At 47.8% G+C, this 24,937-nt stretch overlaps 1 protein-coding gene across 1 annotated transcript; it reads right to left on the reverse strand.

Annotated features, from left to right (window-relative positions):
* Nucleotides 1-9,369: 9,369 nt before the first annotated feature.
* On the reverse strand, nt 9,370-23,618 carry LOC146340375 (nicotinamide N-methyltransferase-like). The gene is made up of 3 exons (XM_084807198.1): nt 23,404-23,618; nt 14,264-14,471; nt 9,370-10,875 (listed from the first exon to the last, which is right to left on the reverse strand). The coding sequence occupies exons 1-3, from the start codon at nt 23,585-23,587 to the stop codon at nt 10,446-10,448; spliced, it is 822 nt and encodes a 273-aa protein (XP_084663324.1). The 5' UTR covers nt 23,588-23,618; the 3' UTR covers nt 9,370-10,445.
* Between the last annotated feature and the right edge of the window lie 1,319 nt (nt 23,619-24,937).

Here is a 24,937-nt window from a genome sequence, read left to right on the forward strand (position 1 = left end):
GTTTTAAAGAAAGAAAAAACCTTTTAAAATGACCATGCTGGTCCTGGAGGGGTGGGCAGGGGGGACCCAATTGGGTATCTTATCCATGGCATTATAGCATGACAGTGCTATGATGCCTCCAAATCTATGTTTTTTGACACTCAATCCATGGGCACATATGTGCTATGTGATATGACAGTGTTTGGTGGTATCTTTCTTGTAATAATCATGAGGATCTCTAAGGATCCCTGCCTCAAATCCATTTTTTTCTACTGTGGCTGTACCCACGAGTGGGGGATCCATGACTTTTCTGCTTCAGTCCATGAAGGCAGATGTGCTTTGTGATTGGATGGTGTTTTTTAGGGGCGTACGAAAGCCCGCTTACCTGGCTCCGCCGGGTTCCGCAGGTGGGGGGAGGCGCTCCGTCCATCCCCCGGGAATCCTCACTGGGGGGGGAGGTGCTCCATGCCTCCCCCCGAAATCCTGGCCGGCCAGCTCCGCTCCGTGGCCAAGCCGCAGAGCCGCTGGCCGGCTCCAGCCACCCGCAGCCGGACATCCGGCCGCTGGGCAGCCCTGCAGGGACGCAAATGGTGGCTGTCGTAACCGCCGTCATTTGCGTCCCTGTAGTGAGCCGTGATAGGCTACGTAAATATTTATGTAGCCTATCATGGCAGGGGGAAAACCCCAGCGTACGCAAATGGCGGTAGCCGCCGCCATTTGTGTAGGCTGGGTTTTTTTCCCCCTTGCTGTGATAGGCTACGTAAATATTTACGTAGCCTATCACGGCAGGGGGGGGGGAAACCCCAGCGTACGCAAATGACGGCGGCTACCGCCATTTGCGTAAGCTGAGGTTCCCCCCCCCCCCCGCTGTGATAGGCTACATAAATACTTACGTAGCCTATCATGGGCTCTGCAGGGATGCAAATGGCGTCCCTGAGTTAGCCGTGATAGGCTACGTAAGTATTTATGTAGTCTATCACGGCTGAAGAAGGAGGAAGCGAATGGCGGCTGCAGGACGGCCACCATTCGCACAGCAGCACAGATGGGAGCAGGTAAGTGCTCCGTTTTGTGCCTCTTTCGTGGGGTGGGGGTGGCAGGCACTTCGTCCCGCGCGCCTTTCGTGGGGTGGGGGGGCGGGGGCTTCGTTCCGCGACAGTTTTCGGGGGGCCGAATGCACTGGTATTCGGCCTCACCGAGATCCGTTGCAGAATTCTCTGACATCCCTAGTGTTTTTGTGGGTCTCCCCCTTAAAAATCATACGAAATCAGGAGGATCACTTTTTGGATCCTCAGTTTACGCAGCGCCCTTTGTGTCTACTGCTCTCTTTCCCAGCATGAGCATAAGTCTGTGCCTCCTCAGAAGTGACTCCCATTGCGCTCAGCGAGGCTTGCTCCTGAAATGGAGGCGCATCTGGACTTCCAGGGGAAAGGAGAAAGGGGGGAGCCTCTCTTACTGGCCGAGCAGCCCCTGCCAGTCAGACGACGTTCGCGCCAAACCCCACCCCACCAGGAAGTATGTCCTGTGAAGCCGTTTTTACTGCTGCGGAGAACCTGCTCGTGGAGCCCTGCATGGACCACATCGCAGCAAAGCTGATTCCGCTTAAACTGAAATCCAGCACTCCTGCATCAGCTTCTCCTTCCGTTGTCGTGGAAACAGCGCTGAGACAGCCAAGCAGGCAGGGGGGGCGGCGGGGCGGCTCTGAGAGGCAGAGCTCTTTGCTTCGAGAGTTTTTGTGGGAAAACTCAAAGTTCAGCTGCACCCAGCACAAAGAGTACTGGGCCAAACTGTCTGAACTTTGGCAGGTGGGATCCCCTCCATGTCAGCAGGGAGGCCCCCAAGTTTCATGTACATATCATGAAAACTGGAAAACTTATGGCCATTTGTGTTTCCCCATGCAAGTCAATGGGGAAACGCCCAAACCAAGTTGTCCGGATATCCGAATCTCACTTCGGATCCAGAACCGAGTCAAAGCAGAGGGGTCCGAATGGGTCCAAGTTGAAGCAGGGCTGATTAGGAGGGTCTGAAGCGAAGCAAGGGGTCTGTGCACAGCCCCATTATTCACCAGCCTTGCATATGTCTGTGGCTTCCTGCAGAGGCAAGGCATGGCTCCTGAGCATTCTCGTCTGTGCTCCCTTGTCCTTGATACCTATAATCAGTCTGTCTCTAATCATTCTTCTTTAAAAGAGCTATATGCACATGAATCTGCCATTTTGCACAATTTAGGAATATACCAATCTACGGTTTCATCAGGTTCTTGTGCACATTTGTTAAAGAGATAGTGTTCATATATAACATTTCTAGTAGGCTCAAGATGATTTTGAAGGGCTTCTAGTACTTTGGATGGATCTTGTCTGTCTGTTGCCGGAATATCAAGGTGCTGCTGGAGCAAATGACTTTCTTTCCCCATCACTGATAGCACTGTTGCAATCCTAATCCTTTTATCTTTACCATCCAACCCTGTTGCAATTTCTTAATTTTCCCACTGTGCTTTGAAAAACATCCAGTTACTAAAAATATCACCTGCCATGTCCGTGGGCCCTGGAACTGCAATCATGTCGGCTGCCATTGCCGTAATGTCTTCTTCTTCTACCATCAGATCAGTGTGCTTGCTGCCTTTATAAACAGTGCACCTTGCACCTTCTTTGTCGTCAGAACAAGAGAGTCACTTCTGACTAGGGGTATACAAACCCCACTCATCGATCCGCCTGGGGGGTCCACAGGGGCGGGGAGGTGATCCGTTCCTCCCCCCAGGAATCCTCCCCGGACGGCTCTGCTCTGCGGCGAGTCTGCAGAGCCACTGGCCGGGCCCATCTGCAGCTGGACTTCCGTCCGCTGCCCTGCCGGTGATGCCAATGGCGTCCGGCGTAGCAGACACCATTTGTGTCCCTGCTCTTTTCATGCAGGGAAAAGAGCACCATTTCCGTGATAGCCTATCACGGCAAAGAGCAGGGACGCAAATAGTGTAGCGCACACCATTTGCATCTGCACACTGGCAGTGGTCGCAAGGACTCAGCGGACGGACCCAGACCCAGCTGGCGCCATGTAGGGTCCATCCGGGACGAAGTTCGCAGGGTGGCGGGGGGGAATGGTCCATTCCGCAATGGACTCCAGGGCCTCATTGGAGTCAGTGGTGGAATTCTCCGCCACCCCTACTTCTGACACCATGTTTTAAAGGTGCTTTCTTCTCCCAGGAAAGATAGAGGCCTCCATGCTATGACTAAAGCTTTGTTGAAAATGAAAACAAGATCTGCAGGGCTTGCTGAGGCTCCTCCCTCTTGACCTCCACACTGGAGCTCAGCTTCTAGTCTCCTTGCAATGTTTTTGCTGGATACAACTGCTACCTATTAAACCAGCCCACTGCCCCACCCCAGCCAGAAAATCAGAAACTTTGATTTTCAGACATTGTACATACACCTTGTACATTATTTTATTTATTTTTCATTTATTTCATTTCTATACCTCCCAATAGCCAAGGCTCTCTGTTATATTTGTTTACATCCATGTTTGATTATTAGTGATGTTATGTTGTGGGTGTAAAATGTGTAACATCTTCACCATAGAATTTATATCCATTGAAACACATTATTTTCTCTCCAGTTTGGTGTGCCCTTCCATACCCACCTTTATGATTAAATCTTTGCATTTTTAGTGTTGTGTGTTTGGGGTCAGTCTATATTACCTCCAGAGACACCTTACTATTCAGTGCTCCTAAGTACAAAAAGACTGAGGATTTCCCCTGTGTTTTGGGCAAGTTACCCCAAGGTTATCTTGAATTGGTAACCTCTGTTCTACAAGGCCTGAGGGTGTAGGAGGAAATGGCTCTGGGGGAAGGGTCAGTCAACCTAAGACAAAAGGAAAGCAGCTTTTGTCTTGGAGATGGAGAGGAAGATCGCTGAGGAGTAGGGATGTACGAAAGTGACCTTTTGCGGATTACGTTGATGGGGGGGAGGCGATCCGTTCCTCCCCCCTGGAATCCTCAATGGCCGGCTGTGCTCCATGGCAGCTCTGCGGAGCAGCCGGCCAGGCCCAGCCCAGCCCAGAGCCGTCCGCAGCCAGATTTACGGCCGCGGAGGGCTCCGGGAAAAAACAAACAAACCACATATGCAAATTTGCATTCCTTCTTTTTGGCCATCTGAATCTACGTAAATATTTATGTAGACTATGACAGCGAAAATAAAGGGGAACGCAAATAGTGTAGCAGGCGCTATTTGCGTCCCTTTTTGATTCACCGTTTTAGCCTACGTAAATATTTACGTAGGCTAAAACGGCGAATGAAAAAGGGACGCAAATAGTGCCCACTATGCTATTTGTGTTCCCCTTTATTTTCTCCGTCAGAGTCTATGTAAATATTTACGTAGACTAAGATGGCCAAAAATAAGGAACGCAAATGGCGGCGGCCTTAGCCGCCGCCATTTGCGCACGTGCTTTTGTTTTGTTTTTTAAACCCACCCAGCCATGATAGGCTACGTAAAGATTTACATAGCCTATCACGTTGTGTGTGTGTTTTTTTAAATCTTTACGTAGCCTATCACGTCGTTTTTGTTGTTGTTCTTGTTGTTGTTTTTTACAAGACTGGAAATGGCGGCGGCGGCCAAGGCAGTTTCCACAGAGGGACCAAGGCAGTTTCCATTCCAAAACCAGGCCTGAAGCCCGATTGAAATGGATCTAGATAATCAGTTTCCTTCAACAGTGCCTGGAGCTGTCCTGCAAAGTTTGCTTTTGACCTATTACTGGCAAGAAGCTTGACACTTAAAGGGAACTTTATGAGAAACATTCTTGCTCAATAGGACAATGCCCAAGCCACAGTGAACAAGTTGGGAAATTTCTTTGGAACTGTAGATGTAAAAATATGATGCCATGCAAATGGAAGGAAGAAAGAGGAGCCAGAGAGAAAGAAGAGAGAGAGAGAGAGAGAGAGAGAAGGAATGAGAGAAAAAAGCCAAAGAGAGGGAGAAAGAGAAACTAGAGTGAGTAGCATATCTACAGGGTACACATTCATGCACGATGTCAGGGTGGAAACTGAGCCGATAGAACCCCAGTGTAGTTCTGATTCTGAGAAGGATCAGCAATCCGTGGCAGAGGAGCCAGCTCATCCCTCACAGGCACAGCAGCTGGCAGAGATTCCTCCTGCCGGCATTCCTGAGATAGATAGTGATCCTAGCAGTGAGAAAGTGCGGGATGGGGGCTTGCTAGATGCTCGACGCAGATGCAGGGAGCGACGAGAGATGGAGGGCATGGAAAGGAGGCGTAGCGCCCATTTGAAGCGCAAGCAACGACTGCGTCCCATGGACCCAAGGGAAAGAGGGAGGATCTCTCCCTAGCCCATAAGTTCAGGGTCTTCAAGTGATACTCCTTCAAACGGGGATCAACTGCCTACTCGGAGCATAGGCTACTCTGCTGTTCATTGCTTAGTCGCTGGTGATTAGCATCTGAAAGAGTCATTAAGTTATAAAAGGATTAAAGCCTTGAAAAGAATCCTTTCGTCTGTGTCTTGAGTTGGCTACTGGAGTGTACTGAAAGGGGCCACTAGGGCGCTCCTGACACACACACACAATCACAGATAATGAGGTCACTTCCAACATTTTTTATTGCCCCCACCCACCCAAAAACCAATTTGTGGTGGTGCCCAGGACACGTTTTCACAATGCCAAATGTGCCCACCGGCCCCCAAATGTTGGAGACACCTGCTCTAGATGCATCAGGGGTGAACAGGGGTGTGAACAGGGATCACAAGGGGGTGGGGAGAATGTGGTCTAGCAGCCAGGTGGAGCCAAATTAGGGATGTTAGAGAATTCCACCATGGACTCCAATGAGGCTGGATTCTTTAGAACCCGGCCTCCCGGAGTCCATGGTGGAACGGAGCAATCCCCACTACCACCCCACAAAATTTCCCTGGGATGGACTCTACCTTTTGTCAGCCGTCCGGTGCCCGGATCTGTGGCCATGAATGGCTGCCCTAGTCTGCGGCCACCATTACCCTCCCTACTTTAGCCGTGACAGGTTATGTAAGTATTTATGTAGCCTATCACGGCAAAGAGCAGGGACGCAAATAGCGTCTGCTATGCCATTTGCATCCCTGCCTTTTGCTGTGATAGGCTACGTAAATATATACGTAGCCTATGATGGCTAACACAGGGATGCTAATGGCAGTCGCTACAGCGGGTGCCATTTACAGCTGCAGCCTGGCAGTGGACGGAGGTCCGGCTGCGGGCAGCTCTAGCCAGTGGCTCCACGGAGTCGCCATGGAGCGGAACCAGCTAGGGAGGATTTCAGGGGGAGGGACAGATCGCCTCCCCCCACCACGGATGCCCTGGACCAGAATGGGGTGAGTAATCCGTACACCCCTAAGCCAAATATGTTTTCTTTTTAACTTGGGTTTCTTGTGTATAAAAAGACTAGAATGTTCACTATGTTCTGTAGTAGTATTGGTTTCATTATGTTAGAAACCTGGTCTGATTTGCTGTCCTGTTTTGTACTTCTGGCGGCTTAGCCAGGGACTATTTGTTTAAGACTCAGTAAATTTTGCCAAACCCTTCACTTTCTGAGATTCAGTCTACTTCATTCAGTCACTTCCACTGACATAGTGTAGTGGCTGAGTGAGTGAGCTATGACACAGTAAGTCCACAGTTCGAATCTTGCCTCTGCCATAAACTCACCAGCTGGCCTTAGGCAAGCCTCTCTCTCAGCCTTAGTCTCCCCATCTGCAATATGGGGGATAATAATACTGACTTACCTTACAGGGTTGTTGTAAGGATCACAACTAGGGAATGCATGTGAAGTAGGGCTGTGCATCGCTTTGGTGCCAAATCTGAATACCGATGCAAAACAGGGCGCTTCATGGGTGCCTCAGTGAGATCTGAAGTGGATCAGAGTGGCACCAAGGTGCTCCGAAGAAAAGTGGGTTACCGCCAAAGCACCTCGGTCTGCCTCGGAGATTCAGAGATATTCTGATGCCTTCTGAAGCCCAGACAATCTGTCTCTAAAATGTATCAGCTTGTGAAAGATCAAAGAGGGGGAGAGGAGGAGGAGGAAGGAGGGAGCTTTGGTGAATGGCAACTCTAGTTGCCAAATTAGGGCTGAACTTAACCCAGCAGTCTCCAATCAGTAACAGTGTTGGGGGTAGGGGATACTGTATATTTTGGAGAAAAAAGCCTGTGTTTGTTTCATTGAGAGAGAGAGAGAGCTGTCAGGTGGTGGTTACTGGAGAAAGCTGTTAGAAGAATTGGTTAGTTAGTTGGCTAGATATGCGGGGGGGGGGGAGTTGCGGGGGGGGGGTTGCACTGCAGCTTTGTTCTTCATATTCTTTCCCACCCAGCCCTTCTCAATTCAACTATTCCCTTGCTTTCTTTTCTAGATTATTTAAAAAACCAAAAACATTTAGTTCTTTCATAGTTTAGTTTCCTCCTTTCCTTTCCTTGTTCTTTGGCTCTCCACACCCTTCTGAATTATTCAACCATTCTTATTAGCTTTTCTTCCTTCCTTCCTTCCTTATAAAAAATACAAGAAAATTTTCAAAAGTAGTTGAGTTTCTTTGCCTTGACTTTTGGCTTGCTCCCCCCATCTAGTCAACTCTTTCTTTGTAGTTTTCTAGCTAGATCCTTTAAAAAAACACACACCAAAATATCAAAAAAGTACTTTCCTTTCCTTGTTCTTGGCTCTCCCCCCACCCCCCTTCTCAATTCTTGTATTCATTCCCTTCTCATTTTGGAACTCTATATCTTTTCCCTAAAAAAATAAAATATAAACCCTTTTCTTTGCTTGTAGGTAGTTCTGTATTTGCTTTTCTTTTGATCGTGTGTGTCTCTGTGTGTGCTTGTGTTGTGGTCAAACAAAGCACTACACACGTCCACATTTGAAAATACAGTAGGCAAAGCACTACACATCTAACATCTATTATTTAAATAATACTATACTGTGTGGCAAAGCAAGCCCAATATGAGGCATCTTTGGGGTCTGGGCATTGGGGCTGCCTGTTGCCCAGGTTTCATAGAATCATAGAATGGTAGGGTTGGAAGGGGCCTACAAGGCCATCGAGTCCAACCCCCTGCTCAATGCAGGAATCCAAGTCAGAGCATCCCTGACAGATGGCTGTCCAGCCTCGTTTTGAACACCTCCAGTGCGGGAGAGCCCACCACCTCCCTAGGTCATGGGTTCCATTGTCGTATTGCTCTAACAGTCAGGAATTTTCTCCTGATGTTCAGCCGGAATCTGGCTTCCTGTCACTTGAGCCCATTATTCCGTGTCCTGCACTCTGGGATGATCAGGAAAAGATCCTGGCCTTCGTCTCTGTGACAACCTTTCAAGTACTTGAAGAGCGCTATCATATCTCCCCTCAGTCTGCTCTTCTCAAGGCTAAACAGGCCCAGTTCTTTCAGTCTCTCCTCATAGGGCTTTGTTTCCAGTCCCCTATTCATCCTTGTTGCCCTCCTCTGAACCCTCTCCAGCTGGTCTGCATCCTTCTTAAAGTGTGGTGCCCAGAACTGGACACAGTACTCCAGATGAGGCCTAACCAGTGCTGAGTAGAGGGGAACTAGTACTTCCCGGGATTTGGAAGCTATGCTTCTATTAATGCAGCCCAAAAGAGCATTTGCCTTTTTTGCAGCCACATCCCATTGTTGGCTCATATTCAGCTTGTGATCGACAACAATTCCAAGATCCTTCTCGCTTGTAGTGTGGTTGAGCCACGTATCCCCCACCTTGTAACTGTGCATTTGGTTTCTTTTTCCTAGGTGCAGAACTTGGCATTTATCCCTATGAAATGTCATTCTGTTGTTTTCTGCCCAGCGCTCCAGTCTATCAAGATCACTTCGAATTTTGTTTCCGGATTCCAAAGTATTAGCTATCCTGCCCAGTTTTGTGTCATCTGCAAATCTGATCAGCATTCCCTGCACCTCCTCCTCCAAGTCATTCATAAAAATGTTGAAGAGCACTGGGCCCAGGACTGAGCCCTGCGGTACCCCGCTTGTTACCTCTCCCCAGTTTGAGAAGGTCCCATTGATAAGCACTCTTTGAGTCCGATTCTGTAGCCAACTGTGGATCCACCGGATCGTTGTTTCATCTAGCCCACTTTGAGCTAATTTGCTCATCAGTATATCATGGGGCACTTTGTCGAAAGCTTTGCTGATAGGGGATAAAAAGGACCTTCGAAATTGTAAAGTGATCATTGTGATCAACGTACCTGATAAATGTTATGCTAGATTCCTCTGGGAAAATTTGAAATTACTAGGGAGACAAAAATCCTGTTCCAGTTGAAGAAGCTAGTTCTGGAAACAGTTTTGCAACAATCGACCTGTGTTTTGTATTATATAATCTAACCCAGAAATACATAATTTACTAAAGCAGTGAGGGATTGAATCAAAACACTTTCTGCCAAGTTTTTTTTTTGTTTTTAATAGTTCAGCATTTGAAGGATTATTAGATTTAAGGGTGATTAGACATGTTAACCATTCAATCAGCTAGCACTTTCCAAAAGTTACTACCTTTATTACATAACTAACTACAGCATGCAGAAAATGCTGAGTTCAAATTGTAGGAACAGCAAACTGGTTTCTCTTCTTATATGCAGACATCACAATCCTCTCTCCACAAAGCAGCCTTCTCCAACCTGGTGCCCTCCAGAAGTTTTGGGCTTCAGCTCCCAGCAGCCCCAGCCAGTGTGGCCAATGGTCGGAAACAAGCAGGTTGGGGAAGGCTGTCGGAGGATATGAGAAACAAGATGCTTATGCATGTACAGGATAGTGTTCTTTGTAAGTCTGGACCAAAAATGCCTCTCCGCATATTTCACAGGGCCATTTGTCTCCTGCATACGTGTGTGTGTGGTGGTGGTGAAATTTCAAACTTCTGAGTGGGGAGGGACTTTAACAGAAAGGCAAAGGGGTTGTCTTTCTTCTTTTAACTAGTGAAATATTTGCCTCTGCTTCAAGCAGTGGTGGAGGTGACAAAAGCAGCAGTAAGCTGATTGCATCACTCCCACTGGGCCATTCTCAATGTGATGAGGTAGCACTGTTCCCCTGGGCATTCTTGGTAAAAAACACACAACAACAACATGGCTGCCCCTATTTGTGTAGACCTGGCCCAGACATTGCTACATATAGACAGGGTCCACACAACACGATAACCCATGCTCAGTGGTTGAGTATGGGTTGAGTGTGGGTTGTTGAACCATGGGTTATCGTGTTGTCTGAACCCAGCATGTTTTCAACAGGGTGGCCTATTTTTCTCGAACAAGCCACCCTAAGAACCCATGGTTTGTCATTGGGTTGTGAACTGTGGGTTGTTCATGGTTAAGAAGCCATGATCTGTTAGCACAGCTAACCCACGGTTCAACAACAACCCACACTCAACCCATACTCAACCACTGAGTGTGGATTATTGTGTAGTGTGAACCCAGTCTGTGTGGAGGAATGATCCATTTATCACTTTCCTGTCCATGCGTAAGTTCTCTGCCTTTCATTTCCAACTAGCATCTAGACTTCACTGTGTTTCTGAGCAACCAGGGCACACACACTCTTATTATCAGTTAAATTCCATGGAAAATGAGCTGTGGACACCTCAGACCACACAATATCAAAACCTGCCTCTTTTACACCGTCTTTGACATTCTCCAGCTTCAGGTAAAGGCAGGAGAACCAACACTGGCGAACTGTGTAGTAGGTGGTTTCAAGAGCTACCAGTAAGACAAGGTGCCCACCAGGTTTTACAAGGGACCCAATATTCCTCAAGGCTGCATGGTAGGTGGCCAGATCTTTGCAAGCTGCTTCCAGACAGTAGGAAGAATGCACACAACTGGCCTGAGGCATCACCAGGGGAGCCAAAGGGTTAGCCAGGGTCACATCACATTTCAGAACTTGCTTGATGGTGCTTCGTAACCTCTCTTCCTTTTCCTCCCAGTTCTCCCTAGGGGAAATCAAAGATGACATCAGCACAAAATGGTAAACAGGCAATCCGTCTTTCTGAGTGAGCAAACAGGTCCGCCTCCTATGGAAATATGTCAACTATTCACACGGCATTCTAAGCTGTGTTTGTTTTTAAGAATTAAGGCTTAGCTGTTGCTTTATTATTGAATTTTATGTTGTGATTTAGTTGTACACCACCCTGGAATTCTAAACAGAATGAAGGATGGCATAGAAATGTTTTAAGTAAGTAACGCATGTTTTTATTCACTGAAGTATTCCTATGCGGCTTTTCTTGTTGCTCTGAGTGATTACAGATAATGAAGAAGCAGCAGCAACATTGACAAAACCCCATAACCAAACTTAACAGCCAAAGAAAAGCTTAACCAGAAGTCAACCTAAAAAAAATCTGTATCATACAAATAGAAAAACTAAAAACAGAAAATATAAGAACAGCACAATAAAAATACCAATAAGAAGTTCCCATTAAAACCATTTCCAGTAGAATCAAATCCCCTGATGCAGCAATCTTATATCCATGCATCTGGGAGAAAGCCCCTTTGAACTCAATGGTTCCGACTTCTGAGTAGACACATACAGGATTGCACTGTGAAGTCCCCAAAGCCTTCCTAAAAAGATTGTAAACCGTTCCCTATAAAGATGTATGGGGAATGAACATAGCTCAGTGGTAGAGCACACACTTTGCATGTGGAAGGTCCCAGGTTTATTCCCTAGCATATCAAGTTTAAAATATGTATATATATGTTAAGAGCCTGTACCTGAGACCCAGGGGCTCACTACCAACATAGGCAACGCTGGCCTGCAAGGAAGAACAGTGCAAGGCCGCTTCCTATATTGCTACCATCTTTGCTGCTGCGTAATTGGATTTCAGGCCCAGCACCAACACCTGGCATGGTGGAGCAAATGCTGGGGCCACAAACCACAGAGAGCCCACCTCAGCTGACAGTGGCCTCCTGTCAAAAATAAGAATAATAAAAAGCGACACTTAGGGCCTGGTCATGTGAAGAGCCTGCCTGCCTGCCCGCCATACACTACCTCAGGGCCTGCTCTAGCGGCATTGGGGGTAATGAAGATGGTAGCAGCTGCAGGAGCACTACTTTCAGCACTACCACCCAACCCGCCGCAGCCCTCTGTGTCTGCCTGCCTCCCCCACCCCCATCCATCCCCCTGCTCCCTGGCAAGGTTTGGAGGGTCCCAAACAGCATCAGCTGTGTTGGCAGGCTGGCTCCCATTTGGCATCCTCCACAACGCAGGTCTCTGTGTGTGTGTGGGGGGGGCAGCGTTGCGTCCTGCTCTGGGAAGAGGTGGCGCTGGTGCTGTGCCAAAATCTGTCCTCCAATTTCCTGAACGTTTTCTTCCGCAGTGAAAGAGGCTTCCATTTTTCTGTTTCATTCTCAGGGGATTGTATAATTTATTTTGAATTCCTTTTAGTGGTGTTTTTGAGCTTACCTAATCAGTGCAAGGAGGCCGAGGGAGCTGTGTGTGTGTTTTCTTTCTATTACACATCTCTCCATTGCTCTGCAGCCTCCCAGGCTGCCTGCGCTTCCTGATCTGAAACAGCCCCATGGGAGGAATCGGCTCATGATGTCTCCCCTGGGGTTTAATGGAAGTGTGGGAAGCTGAGGAGGCTACAGGCTGCCGGAGGAATGGTGGAACAATGAAAGACAGGACAGTTGTGCACACTCCTCGGCCTCTTCACAAATAGCTGAGCACGAGAACCTCAAAAAAGCACAAGAACCTCAAATCCACCCACGAGAGTTTCCCTGAAATGTATCCTCCTTTTAATTCCTTTCTGAAAGCAATTTCTTTTCTATCAAATTTAATGAGAATGGTCGAAAAGAATGCAGGAGACATTTTTGGCACAGCACTAAGGTGATCTACAAGGATTGTGCCTCTGTGTCCTCATGCAAACAGCCCTTACACAGACGGCAAGCCAATTTCAGTACCGATTCAGAGGAACTACGAAGAGTTTGAGGCAAATCAAGACATCCCCTGCTTCAGTCTGAGCCCTGAATCAAATCTCTAGTAAAGGGCCTTTGTCTTAGGATGAGATAATAACAGAGTTTCATTTCCCCACACCCCTTCCCTCCACTTCCCGTTTTCTTGGTGTGTCACGTCTAGGGATGTGAGAGAATTCTGCGACGGATCTCGGTGAGGCTGAGTGCCAGTGCATTCAGCCCCCCGAAATCCGTTGTGGAATGAAGCCCCCGCCCCCCCACTCCACGAAAGGCACACGAAATGGAGCACTTACCTGCTCCCATCCGCGCTGCTTTGCGAATGGCGGCCATCCTGGCCGCCATTCGCTTTTCTCCTCTTCCTAGCCATGATAGGCTTCGTAAATACTTACGTAGCCTATCACGGCTAATGAAGGGATGCCATTTGCGTCCCTGCGGAGGCCGTGATAGGCTACATAAGTATTTACGTAGCCTATCACAGCGGGGGGGGGACCCCAGTGTACGCAAATGGCTACAGCCATTTGCGTACGCTGGAGATTTTCCCCCTGCCGTGATAGGCTACGTAAATATTTACGTAGCCTATCACGACTCAATACAGGGACACAAATGGCAGCGGCTATGACAGCCATTATTTGCGTCCCTGCAGGGCTGCCCAGCGGCTGGAGCGCCTCCCCCCCCGTCGAGGATTCCGGGGGGAGGGATGGAGCGCCTCCCCCCCACCGCGGATGCCCCTGCGCGGAGCCAGGTAAGGGATTCGTACATCCCTAGTCGTGTCACATCTTTTCAGACTGTAAGCCTCGTGGGCAGAGATCGTCCTTACTGATTACATGTAAGCTGCTCTGGGAGCCTTTTTGGCTGAGAGGCGGGATAAAAAATACTTCCAATAAATAAATCATAAATAAAGAATAAAGTCGTTACCGATCCAAAGTGATAAAAATAACCTAGCATCCAGCCAGCTTGCCAGGAATACCTATTCCTGCTGTGACTGAGAACTGCAGTTTTGTCAGAGCTGAAAGATATTTGAAAAAGGGGTTGCTCCCCTTTGTGGAGGGCACACACACATGTCCCTCTATTGTCCCACTGTAATCTCTGGTCAAACCGGCTTTGCAGGTTTTCGCAGCAATACAAAACTTGCCAGACCTGTTTATCTGAGGCAAAGGTGGAAGGGTGTACACATATAATGAGAAGTGACCCCTGTTTTGTGCCAACTCCCATGTTATCTTGCCCTCCTGAAGTATTTCTTTGGGGAGTCACTTTTCTATCAGACTGTTTGGGGGCTGTTTCTGAGACAATTGTAATTATGGAACATAATTGGTCTAGCATCTGGAGATTTCAAAAACTAAAATCAATTGAATAAGGAATTAAACCTTAAAAAAAAAAAACCCTGTCAGGTGGGAGTGAGCGCTCTCTCTGTACCTGTTTCCCTCCAGCTCACACACGTATTTCACCACTGGGCTCCAGTCAAAAGCGCCTGGTTCCTTCTTTAGCCATTGCTGTATCTCTTCCCGGTTCTGATCAGTGTAATCTGTGGCAACAATCTCTCGGAAGGACTCGCAGGCAGAGAGAAGCTGGTAGATGGTGGGTCCACTTCCGATATCAATCAGGGTGTCTCCTCTAATGCCATCTGTGTTTTAAAGACATAGTGAGCTTTCCCTCCCACCTGGATGAACGCCTCTCCTCCAGCACCCTTTTCCGACCCTCCCTCAGCCATGCAGCTTGGATGCTGTTACCTTTTGCACAGGGCAAAGAATTGAAGTGCACGGGAATGAAGTGGCACTGTGCTTATGTGCTCCTTGGTCCTCCACTCCCTGATGCAAAGTTCGATGAAAACGAAACACTTCAGACAAGCAATCCCTTTATTTGTGTACCGTTTCCCACATACAGTATGCTCAAAGGGGTTCCCAACAAAGCAAGATGAAAGAACAATACATTCCTATCCATATTAAAGTCACTGAAGCTTCCTAACAAGTACATAAAAAAAAATCAATACCAAAACAATTAATGAATCATTCCATTAGCAACAAAGCCAAAGGGAAAGAGCCCCTGAGACCTTGCTAGTGAGAGGCAGCAGACCATGGCCTTTTAAAGAGCTTCAGAGGGAGGCAGGGCCAGCCCCGGTGTGTAGACCCAACTGAGTCCCTGAAAATATTGTCATTCTGAATAATAGTAATCACTGTAATGTACAGAGCACTGTCCATGTTCATGGCACTTTACGGAGAGGAGGAGAGATCACTGGGCGGAGGTGCTTGCAATCTAGAATTCTTCCCTGAGGCAAAGTTCCATGAACATCAAAAGCTTGATACTCCTATATACCTGAGTCCACTAAAATACAATGATGATTATCATTAAACAACGAGAATAACGTATGTAGTGCTATTAATGCTTGTGGTGCTTTGCAGAGTACAAGAAGAGGACAGGTGACTGCTCAAGGAGCCGCCCGCAACCTATAATTTGATGCAGGGGAGATACCATCAATGTTGTTGTTGTTCAGTTGTTCAGTCGTGTCCGACTCTTCATGATCCCATGGACCATAGCACGCCAGGCCTTCCTGTCCTCTGCTCTCTCCTGGAGTGTGCTCAAGTTCATGATACCATCAATACTTAAGGCTATTATCTCCTTTCTTTTCAAGGCAGATCACAGAGCAGGGTCAGCCCAGTGCCTAAACGGTGCTTGGCAACCATATTTTGAAGGGCACCAATGAAGGAGGTGTCCAAGGGTGTCCAATCCAAGGATGCAAACTTGGGGTCCTTGCAATATTCCAAGGGACGCTGGCATCTCACTCCCAAATCTTGCATACCTGCACCCTATCGTCCCCTTCACAATACTGCATATGACCCTGGAGCAAAGCCCGAGCTTCAGATCACACAGCGCAATCCAGAATTGCCCAATCTTGTTCTGTGGGATGTGTGCAGATCGCCTCCTCTTCTCCTGTTGCTGGTTTCAGACTTCATGGCTGAGGTTCTATGTTTTCTTGCTCTTTATTGACTTACTAGCTGATATACCCGGCATTGCCTGGGATGTAATTTTGTCATAGGCACTATTTGTTAGAAACACATTACGGTAGGTTTACGCTTCTTGGAAAGGCCCCATAAGAAAGGTGAAAAGGTGAATCCACCAGACTTGATTAAAAAAGCACAACAATTATAATGAGCAGATTGAATAAAAAACACTACTAAAAATGCAAGAGACCGAATCTGTAAGCACTACTACAATATAAGCCACACTGAATCTCATACCACCATTAAGATGTTCAACAGAGGCTTCCTTGCTGGATATTGCAGGAAGAGGGGAGAGAAACTAAATGCTCTGCACAGTCAGAAAAGGAACCATGAGTAAAAGGAGGGAACAAATGGTGGCCAGCCAATCCAAGTTGAAGGAAGTCAGAGTGAACGGGAGAGAGACCAATAGAATGAAAGATGGCCCATAGGATGAATCATAGCTGAAATCAGAAACCTGCCCTGCACCATGCCTGAGAGGGGGTCCTTGTTAGTAAGGGGACGTATGAACAAAGTACTAATGTAACCCAGCGACTCCTGTCATACACTCCGGCAAGTGAGAATGTGAAGTAAAAGGGGCAGCAACTGTAGGGCAAACTCTTTGCATGTATGAGAATGCCCTTCCCTTGATTTTGATGCGCCCTGACCATGCAGTCAGAGGAGCAGTATAATCTGCTCCACCATGCCCTGCGATGCAAAACAAATGTTTTCCAGTCATGGTGTTAGATTTTAATGATATGAAAAAGGTATAAAAGAAGGCAGAAGAAAATAGCTGACAAAAAGGCTTAAAAAAGAAAGACAGCTTATCCCAAATGTATGTCGTCGAGATTAGTAAGAAGGTCTAAGCAAGTGAGTTTCTGTTGAAGCAATGGCAAACAGCCTAACTTACAGAGAAGACAAATAAAGAGTTAAAGCTGGTGCATGGCACAGAGAGTTTGAAACATGATCTGCAGAACAGGCAAGCCAAAAGATAAGTGTGCCTGTTACAAGAAGGGGGCTATAGTAGCCATAAAAAGGGGTGAAGTCCCCGTATGAAGCTTTAACAAAAATATTATCCACTTTGTTGTTGTTCAGTCGTTCAGTCGTGTCCGACTCTTCGTGACCCCATGGACCACAGCATGCCAGGCCTTCCTGTCCTGCGCTCTCTCCCGGAGCGTGCTCAAGTTCATATTCATTGCATCGGTGGTGCTATCTAGCCATCTCATCCTCTGCCGTCCCCTTCTCCTTTTGCCTTCAGTCTTTCCCAGCATCAGGGTCTTTTCCAGAGAGTTTTCTCTTCGCATTAGGTGGCCAAAATATTTGAGCTTCACCTTCAGTATCTGTCCTTCCAATGAGCACTCAGGGTTGATTTCCGTTAGGATGGACTGATTTGACCTCCTTGCAGTCCAGGGCACTCGTAAGAGTCTTCTTCAGCACCACAGTTCGACAGCATCAATTCTTCGGCGCTCAACCTTCCTTACAGTCCAGCTCTCACAGCCATACGTTACTACTGGGAAAACCATGGCTTTGATTAGATGGACCTTTGTCGGCAAGGTGATGTCTCTGCTTCTTACTATGCTGTCTAGGTTTGCCATAGCTTTCCTCCCAAGGAGCAAGCGTCTTTTAATGTCATGGCTACAGTCACTGTCTGCGGTGATCTTGGAGCCCAAGAAAGTAAAATCTGTCACTGCTTCCATTTCTTCCCCTTCTATATGCCAGGAAGTGATAGAGCCAGATGCCATGAGCTTGGTTTTTTTAATGTTGAGTTTCAAACCAGCTTTTGCACTCTCCTCTTTCACCCTCAACAAGAGGCTCTTTAGATCCTCTTCGCTTTCTGCCATTAGGGTGGTATCATCTGCATATCGGAGGTTGTTGATAATTCTCCCAGCAATCTTAATTCTGACCTCTGATTCATCCAACCCGGCATTTCTCATGATGTACTCTGCATAGAAGTTAAATAAGCAGGGTGACAATATGCAGCCTTGTCGTACTCCTTTCCCAATTTGGAACCACTCGGTTGTTCCATGTCTGGTTCTTACTGTTGCTTCTTGACCCTCGTACAGGTTTCTCAGGAGACAGGTAAGGTGGTCTGGTACTCCCATCACTTTAAGAATTTGCCACAGTTTGTTGTGATCCACACAATCAAAGGCTTTAGTGTAGTCAATGAAGGAGAAATAGACGTTTTTTCTGGAATTCTCTTGCTTTCTCCATGATGCAGTGAATGTTGGCGATTTGATCTCTAGTTCCTCTGACTCTTTGAAACCCAGCTTGTACTTCCAGTAGTTCTCAGTTCGCATACTGCTGAAGCCTAGCTTGTAGGATTTTGAGCATCACCTTGATGGCATGTGAAATGAGCGCAATTGTTTGAACACTCTTTGGCGTTGCCCTTCTTTGGAATTGGAATGTAAACTGATCTTTTCCAGTCTTGCGGCCATTGTTGAGTGTTCCAAATTTGTTGGCATATTGAATGCAGCACTTTAACAGCATCATCTTTTAGGATTTTAAATAGCTCGGCTGGAATACTGTCATCTCTGCTAGCTTTGTTGTTAGTAATGCTTGCTAAGGCCCACTTGACTTCACTCTCTAGGATGTCCTAGAGGATATCCACTAGAAGTGGACAATTAAAATAAAAAAGTATTTTCTTAAATTGAAGCAAGCCTTAATATCACCACCTGCTTTAGCCTTATCAGACCCCAGATCACGACATTTTTAGATGCCTTGATGAAGCCAAAAGAAGTAGCTATGGTGCACATGAGAGCACATGAAAAGTCTGCCATTCCTGAAAAAAGGAAAAGGCAATGCTGGCAGCCACCATGGGCGGAAATATAAACTGCGGCTTGAGAGCACAGAAGCGACCGGGGGGGGGGGGGGGGGCAGAAAAAAGGGAAGGGCTGACCGGGGCTCGATAAATGTGCGTATTGTTGAGAGAAGAGACATTAGAAGAAGGATTGTCCAGAGTTGAAGGACAAGAGTAAGGAGACTCATCCCGAAGGCCGCCGAATGCGGGCAGAGTCCTCTGGGGGGGAGTCTCGCTGAAGGGTACTGGAATCTAAGGCCACCACCCTACGAGCAAACGCTCGGGAGGATCCCATGGTGAAGGTAAGGGTTGGTGGCAGAGACTGTGAGGCCCTAGTAGATACTGGAGCCACATTTTCTATGATCCCTATGAAACCCCCTCTGCCTAAAGAAAGTGGAAAGCATGTGACTGTAGAAGTAATTAAAAAAGAACTAGATTGCCTGTATGTAAGCCCCTCCTCACGAAGATTGGAAATAACATACTGGAACATGCCTTTGTAGTTTCATCTGCATGCCCGGTTGCCCTCTTGGGGCGGGACTTGTTAACAAAACTGCAAGCTAAAATCTTCTTCCGTGATAATCAGATTGTAGTACAGCTGCCAATAAAGCAGGGCTCAAATTATCATATGGCCCTTCAAGCAATCAAGATTGTGTCAGAGGCCAAAGGGACTGAGATTTTAGAAAATGTTGATCCATGTGTGTGGGCAGACAGAACCCCTGCCCAAGCAAATGCATAACACCAGTTAAAATCTTCTTTAAAAAGGGAGAGAGCCCTGTGTGCGTGAGGCAGTATCCTCTGAAGAAAGCCACCTGTGCAGGCTTGAAGCCGCTCATTGAGAAGTTCAAAAAATTATGGTTGGCTAATAAAGGGCTCATCTCCCTTGTGCCCGAGGCAGATAGCACCTCCTTCAGGTTGGTGCAAGACCTGAGAGCAGTGGCTAATTGCCCTTTGTGCCTCAAAAACGATCCAAAGATGTTTGGGCCCACAGCTCAAATGAAAAGTCGCCCATGGGCCTACTATCCTTTTCAGAGACTTCAAATTGATTTTTCAGAGTTGCCCCAGACTCATGGCTATCAGTACCTGCTAGTAATAATAAAACCAATTGACTGCACTGCACAGACAGTAGCCAAGATCCTGTTAAAAAGTAATCCCTAGGTTCTTGTTACCTAAAGAGACTGAATCAAATCAGGGGCCCCATTTTGTTGGACAAGTGACGCAAGTAGTGGCCCAGGCATAACAAATTAACTAGAAGCTACACCCCCCTTGGAAACCTCAATCCACAAGTCGAGAGGATGAACCACACCCTAAAGTCAGCGCTTACAAAAATTTGTTCAAAGATTAAGTTGAAATGGCCACAGACCTTGCCAATCGTCTTGGCTCAAGTACAGTGCACCCCCAAGGGAAGTATAAAATTGATACCCTTTGAAATGTTATATGGGTGCACACCTCGGATATTACCTATGGCTGATAGGTTAAATGTAAATTTAGGAGTAAGAGCTTTAGAAATTCAAAAATATGTTACTGCCTTGCAGTTTGTTTTGTTTTCACAGCTTTGCGACACTGCACCAATCTTTGCCTTTAGACGCTCCAGTGAATAATCTCAATCCCGGTGATTGGGTGCTGATCTAGTCCTAGAAAGATGAACCACCTACCGGGAAGCAGAAGGGTACGTTTCAGATCCTACTTACCACTCCCATTGCTATAAAAGTCACTAAAGGGAAAAAGTGGATTCATCACACTGAATAAAGGCATCATCTGTACCACAGAGGGTCACACCGGAAGCTGACCCACCTGAAGGCCACCGTTAGAGTAGTAAACCCCTAGAGAGACTCAAGTATTTGTTCAAAAGAAAGTTTTCTCCCAACACTTATTTGTGCGCATTGTTCTTTCCTTCTTAAGTTTAGTTGTCTCAACACTCCCCGCTCAAGTAAAAAAAAACAAAAAAAACCACATTAGTTTAAGAGGCATGTTGAGTTTATGTTTAAGCAGAATAGAGATGATTTTGCTCTCTATTATGAACACCCATCAACTGTCAGAAACTTTACTTTGTTGCCTGCCTTAATTAGAGAACCACAGGTAGCTCTACAGAAAGAGGGCACTCTCGTTTCAAGGGTTCCTGATGAACTGAACAAAACTGAGTTCCAAAAGTTCAAATTCCAGACTTACACCAAAAAATGTGTTTTTGTTGTCACCATTCTAGTAGCTAGAACAAAGGCGTCCCAGGCCTCACTTGCTGTTTAGAGAAAACCGTCCATGCCACAGCAATAATAGTCTGCACCTCTAAGTGCGTAGTCCACCGCTGGACCAAAGAGAGTATAAATTTGAGAAAAGCTTTTTGAGGGGGGAATTGTAGTAAAAATATAACCTAAACACCATTGTATGTGCCTTAAGCAGCACGTAGTATTGTGAGAGCTGCGCATGCCTGGAATGAGTGAGCAGTAATCCTAAGATAAGGTAGCCAGGCAAACTGCTAGCAACCAATCAAAGTGACACGCTGGCTAAGGAATGCGAGCTGAAGTGATAAAGCTGTAGCGCGGGCGTTGCCCAGGGTCGACTCTGCTTTTGAGCGTGAGCTCCTTTGTCAAACTGTTTGCAAACAATAAAATTGAGTTGGGCCCAGCCTGAAGTTGATTCTCCTCTTTGGGGCAACTTGGACTAGCCTCCAAGGGGCGACACTAGCATTTTGTGCAACAACACCCAGAGCAGCTCCCCCTTATTCCCTGCATTACAGACGGCCCTGCAGCCAGCCACAAACACACAAACCCCACACAATTTTTGACTTTTATATATATAGAAGATTTATGCTAAACATTTAATGCTACACCTTTCTTACAAACATTTCGCACAAGTGTCAGCAGCCTATATATTTTTACAGAGGATAGTAGTACACGTGGTGACCAGAAGCAAAGACAATGGCGGGGCCTTTCTGCAGAACAAGGAATTCTTATGTGGCCAGAACATCGTGCAGAAGGTGACAAAAGCTGGTTCAGCTGAAATTCCCCCCTTTGACACAGTTATTAAAGGCACAGAAGTTCTTCTTTACATTTTGTCCCCCCCAGGAGTACTCTCACTGCCCATTTCCATCCGAATGTGGGAAAGGAATGTGAAAGAAACACCATTAGCTAAAAGCGAAACAGAATGTAGCCAAGAGTTTCGTACAAGTAAGCATGATTGTGTAGATTGTGTGAGACAAGCTTGAATCTGTTGAGCAGCCAATGAATGTATCCAATGTACAGTTGTCAAATGTGTTTTTGTCTCTTTCCAGGTATAAATAGTCTAAGAATTATTTATATATTAAGCGGATCCACGGATCCCCTTCCATACATGTCTGTCTGTCTTTTGTTCAGCTGAATAATAAAAGTGAATGCTTAGAAATAAAGAGAAGATAATTTTTCTTTAACAGGAGATAAGGGCTGATTGGATTCTTTTGGCTGAGCACAGCTCGGCCCCAAACACTTTGAGCTCAGCATTGCAGTGTCCTTTGTCTCCAAATCCCCAGCAGATGCCGTGGGGCCCAGCAAAGAGAAGCTGAGCCAGCCTTCACCAATCTAGTGCCCTCCAGATGCGGGGGCTCCAATCCCTCTTGGCTGGGGATGATGGGAGTTGCAGTTTAACACATTTAGAGGGCACCAGGTTGTGGGAGGCTGAGCTGAGTCATCCTGGCCCTAAATGCTGAAGTGATGGATAAGTGGAGGAGGAATTCAGCTCAGAATCTTGGCACGATGCCATCTCTAAGCCCAACATCTCTAAGCCTCAGGTAGGGATGGATGGAACACTTACCTCCTGTTCCATTCTGTTTCCGCTGGGGGGGGGAGGCGCTCCGTCCCTCCCCCCGGAATCCTCAATGGGGGGGAAGTGATCCGGTCCTCCCGCCCGGAATCCTGTCCAGCCGGCTCCGCTCCGCGGCCAAACCACAGAGCTGCCGGCCAAGCCGCGGAGCCGCTGGCCGGCTCTGGCCACCCGCAGCTGGACATCAAGCCGCTGGGCAGCCTGCAGGGACGCAAATGGAGGCGGCCATAGCCGCCACCATTTGCGTACCTGTATTTAGCTGTGATAAGCTACGTAAGTATTTACATAGCCTATCACAGCAGGGGGAAAAAAAAACCAGTGTACGCAAATGGCGGCGGCTATGGCCGCCACCATTTGCATTCCTTATTTTTCGCCGTCTTAGTCTATGTCAATATTTACGTAGGCTAAAACAGCAAATCAAAAAGGAACGCAAATAGCGTCCACTACGCTATTTGCGTTCCCCTTTATTTTTGCCGTCTTAGTCTACGTAAATATTGACGTAGACTAAGACGGCGAAAAATAAGGAACGCAAATGGCAACAGCCATAGCCGCCGCCATTTGCAAACGCGTTGTTTTTTTTTAACCCAGACATGATAGGCTACATAAGTCTTTACGTAGCCTATCATGTCTATGTAAAAACAAACAAACACACAGACAGCAAATGGCGGTGGCAGCGGCCGGTCGGAAGATCCGCCCCAGGTAAGTCTCGTCCTGGGGGGATCCGCGGGGGGCGGGGGGGTGGCAGGCCATTCCGCCACGGAGTTTGGGAGGGATCCATGGTGGAATTCTCTGACATCCCTAGCCTCAGGGGCAGAGGAAGGCAGACCCCACCTCTACCAGCCCAGTGACAGTTAGCGGGGAGGGATTTCCCCTGTGATTCTTGTGAAATGTCTGCGTTTGCATGAAGCCGTTCCTGAAGCCATTGCATGAAGCTACACCCCGAGGGAAGCTCAGGCAGTCCACCCCAGCTGCAAAGCAGGCCTCAGCATACTCACCCAATAGGAAAGCCTTGTGGAGCTTGTTCAGGCTGAAAATCACAGGGTCACTTTCAGCAGAACTGCTGGAGCAAAAAGAAAAGTATGCGTTTAAATAATCTTTGGAAACAAAACATGCACTGTAAACCTCGCTTTTGGTAAAGTCCCCCTGAGCCTCCATGGTGCCTCTCAGCCTGCAAAGCATGCAAGTGATTCTTTGGACTTCTAACCTCCTGTTATATGACCCCAGTGGTGTGTCTGTCATTTTAGACTCCAGACGTAAAGGTCTTATGAGGCCCCTTTATGGATGTGATTAATGAGTTTCCACCTATCACAAATGAAAGGCACTAAACGTTGAGGGCGTAACCCTAACTCAAAGATGTGCAGGCAGAAGGGGGTTAGGATGAGGTGCAAAACTTTTCTGCCAGCTGATCTCAGAGATCTGCCAACAGAGCAATCTGTGGGCAGGAGAGGACTTCTGCTAGCAAAAGCGGATTCCTGGCCTCAAGTCATGCGTGCTTTGCCCTCTCAAGGAGCACTTTGGCGATGGCACACCTGAGGAAGTGGCACGTTGCAGGACATGGGGGAGCACGAGACACCCCAGTGGGGCACTTTGCAGGGGAGGAAAACACCCGATGGCACACCAAAGGAACTCCCTCTCCTAAGCCTTCTCTCTCTGGAGTCCCCGCAGGTTGACTCCCACAGGAACACCGCTGCCTGCAATGAGCACGCAGCACTTGCACACACAGACACACACACACACACAGCTAAGCCCCCCCCCATGCTACCCAGTAGGCAGCCCTACGGCGGTCCCCCATCTCCCCTGTGCCATGGGTGCTCTCACTCCTGCGTGGGGACAAAGATGGGGTTGTCTCAGTTTGTCACCAGCCTTACACGTTAAGCAGGGCAAGCCCTCGACTTGGTGTTTGCCCCAAACAGGGTGAGGAATGGTCTGAAAATTGGGGAGGGGAGGGGAAGTTTCAAATAACTCTGTTGTCATGGTCAGACCGTTTCCTGGTAAGATCTGCCTCACCAGCCCCAGCAGCACCAGCATTTCTTCCTCCAGTTTCCAAAACGGGAGGAAAGGGTGCTGCGGCAATTTCCCTTAACTACCTGCTCACCACAGAGGACAGCAGAGATGGGCGGGCAGGCAGACATGGCGATCACCATCACCCGCTGTGCCAGCGCAAGCTCTTCTGCCACCTGAGGCAGGACAGCCCACACACGCCATCGCTGCCACCCCTCATTGGGCTGCCTCGCCTCCCCACCCCCCTTGCCTCTGCCTCCCTGCCAACCCTCTGGCTTGCTCAGCAGGTGGTCTCTCCGAAGAGCTGCATCCGCCAGAGAAGGTGGGTGGCGGGACTCTCCTGAGACCTGGCCGGGCCCAAATGCCTGGCTCTGAGAGGGCCCTTCATGAGAGCCAGGGAGTGTCGGAGGGGCGTCCCTAGAGATTGCCTGTACTCTCTGGACAGCCCTGCTGGCTGCTTTGTCCAGCTGGCATGGCTCTTCAGAGAGCACGCCCGCTGGCCGGCCTGCTGGCGAGCTCTGAGGGCCA

The sequence above is a fragment of the Heloderma suspectum genome, chromosome 6 (assembly GCF_057233095.1).
Source record: "Heloderma suspectum isolate Gila_16-S chromosome 6, 16-S_ref, whole genome shotgun sequence".
Classification (NCBI taxonomy): domain Eukaryota; kingdom Metazoa; phylum Chordata; class Lepidosauria; order Squamata; family Helodermatidae; genus Heloderma; species Heloderma suspectum.